This window comes from Sinohyriopsis cumingii, chromosome 3 (genome assembly GCF_028554795.1).
Source record: "Sinohyriopsis cumingii isolate HCF-2022 chromosome 3, ASM2855479v2, whole genome shotgun sequence".
Lineage (NCBI taxonomy): Eukaryota > Metazoa > Mollusca > Bivalvia > Unionida > Unionidae > Sinohyriopsis > Sinohyriopsis cumingii.
Window position 1 is genome coordinate 22,720,871 of NC_142963.1, and position 17,079 is coordinate 22,737,949.

At 33.9% G+C, this 17,079-nt stretch overlaps 1 protein-coding gene across 1 annotated transcript in view; it reads right to left on the minus strand.

Moving 5' to 3' along the window:
- LOC149802531 (uncharacterized) overlaps nucleotides 1–17,055 on the minus strand; it is a 29,386-nt gene extending 12,331 nt beyond the window's left edge. Inside the window, exons 1-7 of the mRNA XM_089951775.1 lie at nucleotides 16,717–17,055; nucleotides 10,563–10,725; nucleotides 7,014–7,083; nucleotides 5,472–5,613; nucleotides 4,971–5,088; nucleotides 2,669–2,869; nucleotides 1,108–1,211 (exon numbers count right to left, since the gene is read on the minus strand). Coding sequence (XP_089807901.1) covers nucleotides 1,108–1,211; nucleotides 2,669–2,869; nucleotides 4,971–5,088; nucleotides 5,472–5,613; nucleotides 7,014–7,083; nucleotides 10,563–10,725; nucleotides 16,717–16,829 — 911 coding nt within the window. The 5' untranslated portion in view covers nucleotides 16,830–17,055. The remainder of the gene's footprint in view (nucleotides 1–1,107; nucleotides 1,212–2,668; nucleotides 2,870–4,970; nucleotides 5,089–5,471; nucleotides 5,614–7,013; nucleotides 7,084–10,562; nucleotides 10,726–16,716) is intronic.
- Between the last annotated feature and the right edge of the window lie 24 nt (nucleotides 17,056–17,079).

Consider the following 17,079-nt stretch of genomic DNA (forward strand, 5'->3'; position numbering starts at 1 on the left):
ATGTGATATATATGACATAAAATGTAAATGATGTTTTATCGTAGATAAGACAATTTTAGTCAAATTTATATGAGCATCAAATATTAGAAAATGTTGAGAAATATATGGTTTCATGGTATAAATATATCTTCCACCCAACATTTTAAAACAAAATACCAAAATTAATTCGAACTTATAACCTAATAATGACATTTTGATCTACTAACAGTCCAGTCTCATTGATCTAGTTATTGTATCTGTTTGTTAAATTTGTCACCAAATGCTGACAGCTTCATCCAATTAAGGTGTGCCTTCCGCAGATTACAGTCCATGCTGTTTCCCCTATGTTTTCAAGTAAGAGCATAGAACTAGATCACATCTGCTGGTGCATTTATGTGCAATGGCAGATCCAGGCCTCTGGAAAACATAATAATCTTGAAGCACAAGTTTGAGCTAGAGATCGTGTGTCCCCCAATTACAAAAGACTTATCTAATGCCACATTTGACTGGCTGTGAGAGAAGTTCAAAGGTTTTATGATCCCAGGCCTTGTCTAACCTGTCCATATCTTAGTAAGTATAAAGTGTGTACATATAGTACTCTTTGCTGGTGTGTATGTGTTTCTCTCTCTCTCTCTCATGTGTGTTCACAGCTTAGTGTGCATTACAATATGGTTGTTTGGGTTCAACTTTGATTTCCTAAATAACCAGGAACAATTCAGCTACAAAACTTCATTGCTTTTATTAATTTGTATTCATTTGCACTCAGAACAAAGTTGTTCAGAACCTAATCTATGCTTATATGATGAGATTCAGATTTGATAACAATATGTGGAAATTATATGCATGCATACTCCTAAGTCAATGCAGAACTCAGAATTTCTGTAAAATGGTATATTCTTAAAATGTTACTGTATTTAAGGCTAGTTTCTAAATTACAAATGTAGCCTCTCTCTCTTACTCTCTCTCTCACTTTGATGTAACGTCATGAATGGGAATAATTTGTTTAAGTCATAGTTAATCCTGCTCTTGCTGCCATTAATTTCATCTAAATTTTGTATGAACTTTTTAAACATAATAATTTGTATAAGCAATATACTCTGTGTACAGGATTGGATAAATTCAACTAACCTATGGGATGGCAGCCTGTCTGGATTCAGTTTGACAACAGCAACCACATTACCCATTTCATCATATACCACATCCTTGTTACCAGGAGGTCTTCCAGCTTGAACCTAAAGATTGTTCAGTACAGCATATAAGTTTTAACAAAAAGAGCAATGTAACATCTTGATCCATTACCAGAACTATGTAACATCTTGATCCATTACCAGAACTATATAACATCTTGATCTATTACCAGAGCTATATAACATCCTGATCTATTACCAGAGCTATATAACATCTTGATCTATTACCAGAGCTATATAACATCTTGATCCATTACCAGAGCTATGTAACATCTTGATCCATTACCAGAGCTATATAACATCTTGATCCATTACCAGAACTATATAACATCTTGATCCATTACCAGAACTATATAGCATCTTGACCCAGTACCAGAGCTATATAACATCTTGATCCATTACCAGAGCTATATAACATCTTGATACATTACCAGAGCTATATAAGATTTTGATCCATTACCAGAGCTATATAACATCTTGATACATTACCAGAGCTATATAACATCTTGATACATTACCAGAGCTATATAACATCTTGATCCATTACCAGTTCCAACAGCATTTACAAATGACAATTTGTTTTGGAATCAATTATTCACCATCACTGAATTGATGAGAGTTTAAAAATAATGTTCTATTGCAGATGTGCAAAATTAAATAGTAGTCAGTCACAATAAATTCAACATATGAGAAGTAATGCATACACAAAATATTTGATAGAGGATACAGTTCTGTCAAGTTTTATGGTTATGACTAATGTGTAAAATATGCAGTACAAGAAGAGATCAAGACAGAACAACCATCTATACTCGCTTATAAGATGAATCCAACTGCAAACTGCACAGACCTATATGTGCCATTGCATAATGCACCAGCAGATCTGTGTCTGTGCCGTTTGTTGGGAGTAATCAGTGGAACAAGCAACACAGACCCTGATCTGCAGGTGCATTATACTATGGCAAATCAAGATCTTTTTTTTTTTAAAACCCCATAATAGGTTGACCACTGGGTCGGGGAACCATCCCAAGGTCACCTTACAATCAAACATTTCATTATCAAATAATCTAGGGATAATAGATTTAATCTACAGAAAAAGAAAACACACAGACACATACACGCATATGGCACACAATCTAGGTGACATGGACTTTGTGATATTACAGTATTTTGTTCCTGTTTACCATCAAGTCAGATACAAGTTACATGTTCATTATTGAGGTCCATTTTCGAAGAAATTGGTCCTCTTTTTTATTTACCTTAGCAATGTATTGTTCAATGTTCTTACACATTGCAACTATCTGCTTAAAAGCAAAAATAGAAGGATTTTTCATATTGAATCTGCAAGTATACATAAAATATTTTGCCAAAATAGGCAGGATCTTTGTTGTTTGACTCAACTTATAAGCGAGTAGATATGATAGATTACAAATAAGTATGCATAACTATTTGAAGTGTAACTGACATATCAGACGTAACATACATACTAAATCTGTTTTTTGTACCTTCAGTATAGAATGGCAGGAGGCTGGCATGTTGATCAAACCACTACTAGTAAGCTGTTCTGGAGGTTGTAACATAGATGAGAGCTCTGCTGCCATAAGAGTCAACTCAGACTGTTCTAGTGACTCAGAATTTATGCCTGAAGACTTCAACCTTCCTCTATATGGCTTGAATTTTATCTTCCTCTTTTTCTTTGCCTCTTCCTAGAACAGTCAAAGACAGCTGTTTGAAATTCTAGAATTTTTCAAAAACTGGACTGAAGATTTGATTTTATTTGCATAAAATTCATTTAGAAATTAAGAATACAATTTTTCTCTTAAGCATTTAGGAAAATAATCCTGCAGATAACTAGATAAAGACACTGCATATAGTAAAATGTTTATACCATAGTCCTCACTGATCTATTATGTGGAATTTATTTCAAATCTTACCCTGCTTCCATAAAATAACTTCACTTTCAGTGTGTAATATGCTAAGTATGTGGGAGTTGTAATTTTGGAAACAATCATCATTCTGAACCCATTTTTAAAACTGTTTGGTTATTTTTAAATGTAACACGAGTCTAATGTCAGTAACACTGATTTTCATGCTGATACAGTTGATTTTAATGACAATTTACTATTGTAAGGGAGTAATTACTGTTAACCATGCAAATAACAGAAGCCTGAAACCTACAAGTTTTACATTAAAGTACCTTGCCTGAACTACTCAAGCTTAACTCACTGGCTTCTGGAAATTATTTTCATTTTTCCTGAAACGGGGGTAGGAAACACATTTTTGGGATCACTTCTGAATGAATCCAAACACATCTGTTTTCAAGAGATTTTATTTTGAGCAGATGCTTAGGTGTATAAAAGAAGTTTTTGATAATCTATTTTGGCAGTACATTAGAAGAAGGGTGAAAATTTTACCTTTTTCTTTGCACAATGGATCCACAAATTTCATATCCTGACACCATTTCACTTCTAATCCAAAACCTATCCTACTTTTACAAAGGTTCACCTGTGCATGTGAAGGTCAGACTGGTCTGATTTAGATCTAAGGCCAAAAAGTCTAAAATCCTGACACAAACTCTGGTTAAATTATTTGATTTCATTATACAACTATATCTTTCCCATTTTCAATAACAGATGTGACCACCCACTTTTGGTGTATCATAAATGATGCTGAGGTTACACAGCTCAGAAGTAGAGTACTGCTTCATGACACGTAAACATGGTAGATGGAACTAATGAGTCAGAAACTATTTAAGAATTGTCAAGGAATGTCCATTTTTGTAATATCTGTGGAATGTTCTTGCACTAATAATCAAACAAGAAAGGAATATTCAAATTTAGTCACATTATTGAAAGTCGCCCATTAACACATTGCTCCCTGGAAATTCTTGTTTTGTCTTGAAATGAAGGGAGGAAACACAGTTTTAGGGTTACTTTTGAATGCATCCAAACACATCTGTTTCAGAGAGATTTTCATTTAACTGTATGCTTAGGTGTATAAAGGACATTGTTTTGATTGGCTAGTTTGGCTGCACATGTGCAGAAGGGTAAATACTGGACTTTTGGTTTTTAGTTGTTGTTGTGGGTTTAATGCCATTTTTCAGCACATGATAGGCTATACATGGCAGCCTGTATATCTGGTGGAGGAAGAACCCAGGAAAACCCCAACCACTGACTCATGGAAAGCTACTGACAAGCTTTCTCACATACCCACACGTTGGCCGAGCCCAAGACTCAAACCCACATGAACAGAAGTGAGATGGCAGTGATCTGTCAAGGTGGGTGCTTTAGACCACTTGGCCACCCGGTGCCCCATTTCACTCCAATCTGAAACTTGTCCTTCTTTTTGCAAAGGTTAATCTGTATGTGAACAGTTCAGACCAGTCTGATGTAGCTCTAAAACCAAAAGCGCTAAATCTGGACACGCTGGTTCTGAAATTTTCAGCCTGAAAAATAACTAGGTCTCAAAAAGTATGTTTTCCCCACTGTATTTTTTAACATGAGTAGAAAGTCTACATTATTTCAAATCCTTATATAACTACATCTTTCCCCTTTTCTGTAATACAAGCTGCTTTGGTGTATCATAAATGATGTTGACATTTCAGAGCTTGGAAGTAAGCTACTGCTTCATGATGCACAAACATGGCATGCAGGGTTGACTGGGCCACCATGTTTTTAATGCTATCCTGCCCAGCTAAAATCTGATTTGGAAATTCATCATTCCCTGTTCGCACCCACCACAAATAAATCTGTTATGTACATGTATATTTTAGAATGAACTGTTTTTCATATTCTCTGTAACCATTACCTTTGCTCTCTGTTCTTCTTCTTCAATGCGTTTTATTCGTTCCGTTTCTTCCTGATCTTCTGTAGCTTCAGAGACTCTATCCTCCAGCTCTGGCTCCTCCTCCACTACAACTTCTTCCCTGTTCAAAAAATAAATAAAACAACTTTGACATTTGATTTCAGGATTCACATTTTTTTCACAAACATCACATGAAACAATTAACTGAATGCATGAAAATCACACTATTTTCAATCCATACCATTATGTCTTCAATAAATGCTATAGTTAGAAATTCACTCCTTTTCTCAAATGGGGAATTCAGCCTCTCAATTTTCAGTTATAGAGCAGATCATGTACATGCATGCATACATCCATCCATACATACATACTATGCTGTCAATGGGAACCAAGGAATATACCACCTTATAGTTAAACTGCCTAATAAATACATTATACATAAGAGAAATTTTTCAAAATTGCTTGTTTCTAGTAATTAAGATGTTTTAGTTTTAAAATGCATACTTCTTTTCTTTCTCTTCTTCCACTTCTTCCACTGCCTGGAGCTCCTCTTCTTCTTCCATTATAACTTCCTCTATTGGAACAGGGATAAATGTCCTTGGAACTGAACCTTGAGCCCAACAGTCAGTTACAGCTGGATCTGGTTCTGTGGTAGAATGTTACATGATGCTTTCACATGCATAAAGTTTTATTTTTCTTATCATAAAACCATGTAATATTTGTATGAATATAGTATATACCTTAGAAAAACATTTTTTTAAAATGAAACTTGACAGAAGTACACTTTTTTTATTGTCACTATTAAGTAGAAATGCTGGACCATAAAGAACCTGTTAAAACCACACTCTTTAAGATTCTAACAGCCTTGGAAATCTTTTATATATATATATATATATATATATATATATATATATATATATATATATATATATATATATATCAAACGGTCATTATTTTGTGTGACTCCTGACACCATAGCTTGCATTTATGCCTGAGTCACATACAACATGCCGAAAAGCCAGATATTCAAAACGTTTAAAGTCTCAAGAGTGTCCAAGTTTAAAACTGTCAAAAATTATGGTAAGCAATTGTTACATCAATTTATTTTACTACTTCATGAAACAAACAAAAAGATAAAATATTAGGATCTTATCAGCATGTATTATGTGACTGTTAACAAAATTACTAAGCTTTAATAAGACTGATTTTTAGCATTAGAAAACTGACTTTTTTAAAATGCAAACCAAGGTGTTAGTAGTCACAAAACTAATATAAGCACTGATTGTAGACTAATTCCATGACCTTATTTTCATTCATTTCCTGCTGATGAAATGAGGATAATATTCTGATGAAGAAACAAGTCAGACAAGCCATAAGAACAGGAAAAGTTATTCCTTTACAATCTTTTCACAGTAAAGTTGTTATCTCCTTTATCTTCCTTTCTGGATGAAAATGTGGAATTTATAACAGACAATATTATATTCAACTGATATTTTTCCAAACATCAAATTTATCTCAAAATCCAGTAATAACCTGGAGTACAATCAAAGATTAGTTGCAAATGATAATGGCATAGTTAACATTTTTATCAAGAAGCAAATATTTGACTTGAAACTGCATTTAAATCATGCAGAAAAAAAATCCCCATTTTTGGACATAGCAACAAAAATACAATTCTGAAAGGACATATTAGACATAGATCTGCTTCAATAATTTATTTCAGCAGTATTCAATTACTTTCTTACAAAAATAGTGAATTTATTATCAGCAATGTTCAATTACTATTTTTACAAAAATAGTGAATTTATTATCAGCAATGTTAAATTACTATTCTTACAAAAATAGTGACTTTATTATCAGCAATGTTAAATTACTATTCTTACAAAAATAGTGAGTTTATTTTCAGCAATATTCATTTAATATTCTTACAAAAATAACATTTATTATTAGCTGTATTCAGTTAATATTCTTACAAAAATAATGCATACGGAAAACATTTATTTTATTGTAAAAAAGTAGGATTACAAAAGACGGTTCTTCACATACCTTCATCCTGAATCCAGCCCATCTCCGCACCCTGGTGTAATTCTCCTTCATCTCTTGCTAGAAAATGCCACTGAAAATGTAAGAAAAGCAAAACAACCTTTACAACTTACAAAATCAAGATCAATCTAAAGATAGCATAAATAAAAAACAATAGGATATGTGTGGCCATCTTAAAATCAAGAATACTGGTTCATAAAATACTTAGATATGATAATTCTGAGTTTTCCCAGCCAGGTATCCATATTGCTTGCAAGATTTGACTCCCACCATCAAAGTCCTTCAAAAATTAAATAAAAAAACCAACTAGAACTATTGCCATTAGACAACTGATGTTTCAAACAAACGTCTGTCTCCCAATAACTTCAAATATTTAACAATTTACTGTTGAGATAGACAGATTTACAGATAGAGAGATAGACACACAGAACTCCATTATGAGTCTCGCAGTCATACTTTTATGTGCATTGCCCAAAATTAATTCTGCAAACAACAAAGCAACTTTCTTTTTTATAAAAATAATGCTAGCATTTTCCAAATATAAATTACTCTATACTTGCCCTCATTGGACAACAGGAAACATGAAAAAGGAGATGGCTCAAGAAATGGAAGACTGAGTTCTTTATTTCCTGTACCATTTCAGCCTATTTACAGTGATCAAAATCCCTATGTCTATACATGCATGCACCAACAGAAGCTTGTGGAATGGATCAATAAGTGCAATTGTGTTATATTACATGCACCTGATGTTATATTACATGCACCTGCTGGCTTGTTGAAGATAATATTTGCAAATAATGTCACAGAAATTGAGCAGAAAAACAAACCAAAGGTGACTCTAGTTAACCAACTTTATCATATGCAAACATCGACCCGCAATAATCAAGCCATAAACAGATTATTCTTGCACATCCCAGCTGACTGTTTCCAGACACCTCCAATAGGGCTTGTATCTACAGCAACAAAATATGCCATATGACAGTAAATTTCCTTTGTGGAAATGAGTCACAAATATTGTCTTCAGTGATTTGTCTGAAGTGGATGCAGTGTCTTTTGGAGCAAAACCCAATATTTTTGGCAAATTCCACTTCATGTTTCTTTATAATGTATACCAATCAGTAGTATTAGATTGGCGAAAGAGGCAACCTACCATCATATTATGTGCCAGGCAAAAAAAAAAAAAACCATTGACATGGTAATGTTTTGAAAACACAATTTTAAAAAATCTTCGGAAAAAGATTTATTTAGAAATTGTTTACCACCACTATGCATGTCCAAAGCATGTAGTGTGTATAAACAGGAAATAGAATGCTTAGCGCCCAAATAAAACTAACCTTGGGGTAATTTATACAGCTGATTATCATGGCATCAATATTAAAAGGTAAGCATCAAAGACAAGCAACCACCCTTTCACAGAATACTTAATTAGCTGAGAATAGCTAGGATGATGCCAAGTCAAGTCCTATAAAAATTGCAGTGACAGAGCCCATTACGCTAATTTGCGTATGTAAAGTATGCTAAGTGGAAAACCCCAATTCGTTTGATTTTTGGTACAACCATGGTGATGCGTGTTGAAGTACAATACTCTTACACACCACTGCCTTGACTGATAATATTTAAGCCATTGTTATTACAGACTATTAGCAAGTTTGTGATCAGTGGCAATGTTTCTTTCAAGTCAGATTTTACTCCATATATAAAGTACAAAACATGATTATTTCAGTACTCAGAATAATGTATAAGTGTGGTTCATGTTTTAAGGCAAAAATGTCAAATAGCAGGTGTGATTCAGAAAAAGCTGAGCCATATGCGAAACCAGTGAAGCCAAGCAAAGCTAAACTTCTAAACTCCTGGACAGAATTTGACTTTGTGAATGCAGCAGCATTGGGGAATATTTGACTTTTGCACACACTGCAAGCATCAAATCAATATAAGCCATTCTGAAGCATATACCATCCTGACAGGTACAACAATGTGCATATTTGACACTCCCCTACGGCAATGCAGATGAAGAAGGACAATTTTCTATGTTGAGAAAAATCAATGAGAACTTCTAGAAAGTTTGAACATCCTGTCTCAAATGAGCACAACACAATCGACATTTATATTGCTTTCAAACTCCCCATCCCCACCTTGACTATTGAGAGCAACAAAAATCATCTAATTAAGAAACTATTCCACTGTCCAATGGATTTTAAGGACAGAAACTATGTATATATAACGTTTATGTGTTTGTGTGTGTGTGTGTGTGTGTGTGTGTGTGTGTGTGTGCATGATTTGGATTTTTTAAAATAGCTTTAACAATTTTTTAGTCATTTCGCTACAATGTCTGCAGTGTGGCAGTTTATAGTGATGTCTAGCACGGAATCATCATGTTGCAGACATGTAGCATGATGTCCCACCCAGTCACACTGCATTATCCTGGCGCCAGGCCAACCAGTCCTAACACTAACCTCTTAATGCTGAGCGCCAAGTGAGGCAGCTGTTAGTACCATTTGTATAAGTCTTTGGCATGACTTGGCCAGGGATCAAACCCACGACTTCCTGTATCCAAGGCAGATGCTCTAAGCACTAGGCCACCGGAGCAGTTGGTTGTGTTTATGTCAGTATTGGCATATGTGTGCATGTGTGTGGCAATGATACTGGACAATGCATAGTATACCAACTATGTTTGGTCTGTAGGTAGATTAAATGCTTCAAAGAAAACAGGTGTCATTTTCTTTTTCATCAAATTAAATTTCCAATAATTTTATATAGGCTTATATGAAAACATAACTTATTCTCAATTGGATAGAGTCACTTTTTTATGTCATACACATTGATCTCTCCTTGTTGAGTCCACCCATACCCTACCTCCACTGTATGGGGATGTGGCTGGAATGGTTTGCAGGGGTATTTGATAATTTGTAAATGAACAGTTTGTGCTTATAAATTCAGGCATTAGTCATAATCCACTACAAATGCCTTCCCCCCTGCTGGATGAAGAATGGGCCAGATATACCCTCCTGCATGTAGAAGCAGGTAACTAATGGCGACACGAGATGCAGTGATGCAGTGGTTAGCATGCCAAACAAGTAACTCAAAGGATGTGAGTTCAAATCCTACCACTGGCTAAGCCCATGTAAGTTACCATAGCATTTCTTTTGGTAATGTTCTTTATCAAACTGCTCCAGCACTAAATAACCTATTTGTTTTGGTGTGCCATAAAACATCAAATCAAAACCAATTGATAAACCCCTTTAAATATACTCTGTTCTTGTTTCTAAACTTGTAAAATATTTTTTATGAGCTTCATAAATTGCCTCCCTAAGCACATACAGTATTACAAATTAGGACATATTAAAATTTTCTATGTGTGTTCAAGTAATGATACTGGCTTGCACATGTGCTTAAGTGAGAAAGTTTACATCTAACCTTGAATAAATATCACATCACAATAAACTACCAGGTATACCAAATAAAACTAGAAATTCTCACAATGTTCTTCTGAACTGACGGGTTTGACTAATTTACAAAATAAATTGGGTAAAAACAAATTAATAAAATGTGTACCTCGATAATACCAAGGATGGCATCTTTGGCTTGTGATATCGTAAATGGATTGAGCTGTTTTTGAATATAAAGTTCATAACACTTGTTTATTGATGTTCCTATGAAATCTTCCACGATATCTTCAATGAAGTCATCAGCACTATCTCTCTCAAGCATAAGATTCCTGAAATTACAGATGAAAAGGTAAATTATACCAAACAATGACATTTTAAAAGTAAAAATGACTTTCTGTAAGACTTGTCAAAGTTTATTTAAACTTTAATATATGTTTATCTACTTGTTGTTGTTCTAGGGTTTAACGCCATTTTTCAGCACAATATAGGCTATACATGGCGGCCAGTATAACTGGTGGAGGATGAACCCTGGAAAACCCAGGGAAGAACCACCGACCCACAAGAAGCTACTGGCAGGCTTTCCCACATACCCACGCTAGCCAAGCCTTGGACTCGAACCCACGCAGACAGAGGTGAGATGGCAGTGATCCGGAATGGTGAGCACTTTAGACCACTCGGCCACTCGGGGCCCCATGTTTATGTATTAAAGATACTGATGACTGATGATACACAATGTACATGTATAGGCTTCCACTTTATAACTCTGATCGTAGGACTTGTAAAAGTGAGTAACATTGTAAATGAAGCAATCTTATACAGTTGTATGTTGCAATGAGTCCACACAATGATAGTATATTTTAATGACATGAAACTTCATTATAGTTCCCAAGAACACCCCCACCCCCCCAAGGTTTAAAAATAAATAATAATTAATATATCAAAGCAAACTTTTACCACAATAATGGGACCTATGTCTATGCCTAGGTTTGAAAGGATCAGGATTTGTATACTGAAGGGATTTATAGCTAGGGACCACTGTATATAGAACTAAACAGAAACAAAGCTGAGAATGATAACTAACCACCAAACATCCTGGAATGACTTTATGATAAACTGGCATTGGAACTGTCATATCTGAAAATATGAATTCTCCTCTATTGTTTTCAAAGTATATTTTCCATCCTGTTCATTTTCATTCACTAACAAGAGTGTTTGGGATATCAAGAAATCATTAAAGTTATCTTCTGTCTTTTGAACACATGTGATTTGTCAGTCATTGTGGCTGTGATTAGACATGAAACAAATTTTATCATAAGTTGGAATTGCAGTTTTACTGTCTATAATACTATCACTGTCTTATATCAGACACATTACAAAAGATCAGCTCAGTGATCCCATGTTCATTCCAAAAATTTTGACACTGGAAAGGCACAAGGTTATTCATCCAGTGTTTTTTTTTATTCTTGGCCATGTATGCTTTATATCTTTTGTGCAAAAACCTCGAAGTTCAAGCTAAAAAAAACCCCAACAAATCAGATATGATACTAACAATGGATGCACCTATGTTGTCAAAATTTGGAACTCAAAAGGTGGCTTAAGGGCAAGCTATTCCAAGAAATGAGAGCATTGTTTGTGAATATTGTTCTTAGGTTGAGAACGCACATCACCTCCAAAGTGAGAATGAAAAATAATTCAAATGACATAACATACCAAGTGTGATGCATTATGTTTTGTTGTTCCAAGATTTATTTGAGTTGTTAAGGTGACAATATCTTGGAACATCTGCGAGCATGTAGTTCACATTTGGGTGAAAATACCAAAACAGGTTACCCAAGCCCAAGAAGAACAATTTAGACCTAAATATACCAGAATTTTTTAAAAAATCTTACACAATTCAAGCTTAACTCTAATTAAAGTTATAGACTATTAAAGTTCTTGGACTTTGTACTTGAGTTTCTTGCTCAAAATAATTCAAAAATATGGAGTCAGGTTAACATTCTTCAACTTCCTCCACTTCTGAAACCACATTACTTCAACATATGAACTGTTATAAGCATATATGATGAGCTGACAAAACTCTTTGTGCAATCACCATTAAAAACATTTATAATTTTAAGCCTACATTGTCAATAATACAATAATAATAATAGTAATAATAATAATAATAAAGACTTTATTTTCAGAGGGTGACTCAATTTGTTACAAATGAGAAACTACTCTGCCTTGAGGCCCTCTATTATGTACATATAAGATACAAACTAAAAATAATAATAATAATAATAATAATAATATATTCACACACACACACACATACATGCACAGGAAAATATGCAGTATATAAACAACTATTCACATAAATGCTACATGGCTGCAGAAATGAAAAGGAAGCACAGGAAAGGAGGTGATTGGTGAAACGTGTACTGTTACACCATTTTGTTATGATTTCATCCATCTAATACATATTGTGGATGAAGAGATGCTTGGAGCTGATTCAATATCATATGGAATGTTATTGCAAACAGTGCACCAGAAAACTGAAAGCAATTTTGGAATAGCTTCCTTTTTTCACTTGAGGTACATTTAAATTCTGCCCTTCTAATGATATTAGATTTGGGGTACCATAGGATTCTCTTTCCTGAAAAATGGTGTTTAGGTCATGGGGGCAGATTTTGTAAATACCTTGTACATTATTTTGGCCTTTGTTACATTTAGGCTCTTAATAAATGCAGCAAGAAAAGAGTGAAGACAACAAGCTTTGTAAACTTTAACAAATAATTTATATCCCTAGAAAAGAGGTAAAAATGAGAAAAAGAACTTATGGTTTTACAAATCAAATCCAAAAATAATCCAAGAATTACAAAATAGAAGTCCTAGAAATAAAAAGTCCTAAATGAATCTGAGCTGGAGTCCTAATAAAAAATCTAAGATGGAGGGCAATAATGTATGCTGACTGGTCAGTGTTGTCCTGATGTGTCAACAGTTCCTTGTTGAACCACAGAAAATAATATTCCAGTTTTGAATTCTGAATAAAATTTCAATAAAAATCTTTGTCCAAGAATTCTGTATGAACAATTAAATATCCACAGGAAAAAGAATTAATAATTCCATAAATTAGAATTTCAACTCAAACTGGTCACAACAAAACACCTTTAAGTGTTAATGGTTTATAGCCCAACTGACTAAATTCTCTGTAGAAAAAACTAGGTTATACACTAATTTAAAACACAAAACAGATCCCCGTATTAAGGTCACAAGATCATGTTTCTAGAACAAGATAGAAGCTTTACATGCCTAAACATCATGTACTCCTAGTATGGCTTCTATTTCACTTTATGAATCTACACTAAGAAAGAATATATTAAAAAAATTTAAAAAGTTGTTTACTTCAAGTCAGTGATTTCTGAATCAAGGTCAGGAACTAGGTCAGAATTTGATACAAAGTCTCTATTATTAGGTCCTTACAGGGGAAAAAACTGTCAGGTCAAACTAAGTTATGGAGAATGTCAAATCCAGTAAATAAACTTACATTACAATAGCATGTAATGGAATAAAAATAATATTTGAAACTAACAAACAAACAATTAAATTAAATCAAATATAAATAACACCTTTCTCAAAAAAAAAATTCTTTCATGTATTGGTAATACTTTGAATGTTAGCAGTTTGAACATATTCTGTTTCTGATCAAGAATTATTTTACATGCCTTTCCTGGAATCTGGAAATTTTTCTCATATTTGTAGCAGTTGTGTTCCCCTGAATTATATTAGTCAAGATGTGGTTGGATGTAACTTTTGTGAAGAAAAAAAATCTAAAATGTAATGGGATCAAGGCCTTTATTTCTTTTAGGAGCCAAAGATAAGAGTTTATTTTCTTTCAAATACAATTTATATATGAGACCATTCTAAGTTATTATCTATAAATATTCCATGAATTCTATCTAAAAACATTAGATCAGTGTTATTACAGAGAACATGCAACACATCAGTTTACAGTCTTGCTCTTTTCTGCCATGTAGTTATCAACAAGAATTTTGTTTTATCCTTATTGAGGATCATTTTTCATGCGCCATATTTGAAGTCAGCTTGGTTGTTTTGAGCATCAACAAAGTAGTAGCATCAGAATACATATCATTTGATGAAATTGCATCTACAAATTTTAGAGGCAGGTCATTTATAAACAGAAAAAAAAACAAGGCACCCTAAGACAGAACCTTGTGGCACTCCAAAACCTATCATTTTAGTTTCAGATATGTGTCCATTTAATGTTTCCTGTTGAGACCTATTGCTCAAGTAGGATGAGAACCACTTAAGATCATTTTCACTACACTTATAGATTTAGAACTTTTCAAGAAGAATCTCATGATGTACTAGGTCAAATGCCTTTCAAAATTCAATCCTTACAGTACCAGCTAACTTCCCTCATCTAAGGCTTTCAGCCACTTGTCATAGAGATAAGTGCAGTTTCATGAGAATGATCTTTCTAAAAGCCAGATTGATTTTCATGAATAGACTGTGATCACTGAGATAGTTCACCAAAAAATGTATACATAATTTTCCAATAATTTGGCATCTCTGGTAGTCAAGATTCTGATATGATAACCCTATCTACACCTTGGTGGACTGAATAGATATTTTAGTGCATTGTCCTAGCAACATCTATTGGATTTCATTAGTTGCCTCCCTCAGTATGTAATGTCAACTTACCAATAGTGTGTAACAGCAGTGCATTGTATATTGCCAAAAATGGAGGAGACAATTGACTTCAAAAGGATATTACTGTACTATGTAAGTTTAATATTGAAAGTATGACTACATACTAAAGGGAAGTCATTAAAGATGTATTTGAGTGAAAAGTAATTGTACAAACATGGTCCAGCAGTGGAAAATTGCTTATTTATCAGTTCATTAAAGTTGTGAGCTTCCTTGTCTCGATCATGTAGGAACAGTGTTCAAATCTGAACAACTTAATTCTGATTGGATTTCCAAAGCACTGAAATACATGTATCTGCTTGATATACCAAGGTGTAGATATGGTTAACATAACAGAACCTTGGCTAGCAAATATGATAAATTGGAAAGGGATGGAAGAATTGACATTAGTCTATGCTTATTTACATCCTCTTTTGATCCAGCTTCATGTGGTGGTGTTACTTTGGCAGTTTTCCAAGACTGGGGACATTTACTTGTTGTATAGAAAGGTAATACTATCAGCAATAGCAGATGCAACTGCCTTAAGAAGTCTTGGAGCTATCTTGTCAAGTCCTATATATTTAGAAACATCTATATTTTTTAGGTAATTCAAAACAAACTCTGAACTTATTTCTGGGATTTCAAATTTAGTATCATTAAAAAGTTTTGTAGAACAAAAACTCTTTAGTTTTGAATTATCAGTCTAACTTATATTCTGTAGTTCTGAGGCAACATTTACAAAGAATTCATGGAAAATATTTGCAGTGTCATATGGATCATAAACATGGTTTCCATAAAGGCAAGAATATTTATCCTACTAGAACAGAATCCATTCTATCATAGATAATTTAGGGGTTTAATATTTATTTGATGTGGCTCTTAATTTACAACAAGTAAGACTAGCTGATATCAGTTATTTTCACCACAAGTAATAGATCCATCAAGTTCAGCTTAGGCAAATACCTTGCTGAAGGGTATTTGAGAGCCATCAATACTGAGGTTCAAACTCATGACTCACAGGATACCATAGGATACTCAAGATATCATTGTTTAAAAATGCCTTAATTTGTCTTCATATACATCCATATTTCTTAGGAAGGTCATTATTTAGACATCCTGAGAGGTGCAATACATACAACAAAATCAATGTTAAAGTATGTAGACATTTTTGGATGAAATGAACCTGAAGATGTGATCCAGTACAATCCAGACTGAATGTCACACGCTGTTATGTCACAATGAAAGTTATGCATTTGATAAACAATTTCATACATCCCTCAATTGTGATGATTCCACTCGACACACTCTTATTTTTACCCAAGTTTAGTACATGGCCACCACTGAAAAAGTCCATAGCAAGAGATAATTTTCATCTGGAAGTTTCTTGGTGACAGTTAAGGTGCAGTCTCAGCATTCAACAATCAGGATTGAATAGACTTTTGTTAAAGAAAATTAGTGTTAAATTTTAAATGAACAATTTATATTTAATTAAAGATGAGTAAATGCGCATACATGATCCATGTGACTTGTACTACTAGTTGTTGTAAAATCTTTAAAGCACCATGCAAATTGGGAAACGAAAACTTGTGAACTTCTGTCCAAATAACCTTAGTTTTTATTTATTCCCTTACCAATCATGATCTGTGAATTTTCCTGGAACAATCTCGTGAGAAACGATTGGTGTTTGTGAAGCGGGTGGTTTACCCTTCTCTGCTCTTGATTTTGATACGGCCGCACGAGACATCGTCAGTGTTCATTACCAGTTCATAACAAGATAGAGCGCTTCTCCGATACTTTGGTCTTGATCTTGATTAGTGTTTCTTTGTTTTTGCCTTAGTTATGCACAAATGTTAAGATACGAAAATAAAGATCTGCCCCCTAGGCCGTAATAATGGGACGCGATTTCGCTGAATCTAGTTTTCTACATTCGTGAGTGCAATCAATGAAAGGCCTGTGAAATGGCGGATGTTGTCGTTTCCATAGAATTAGTAAGT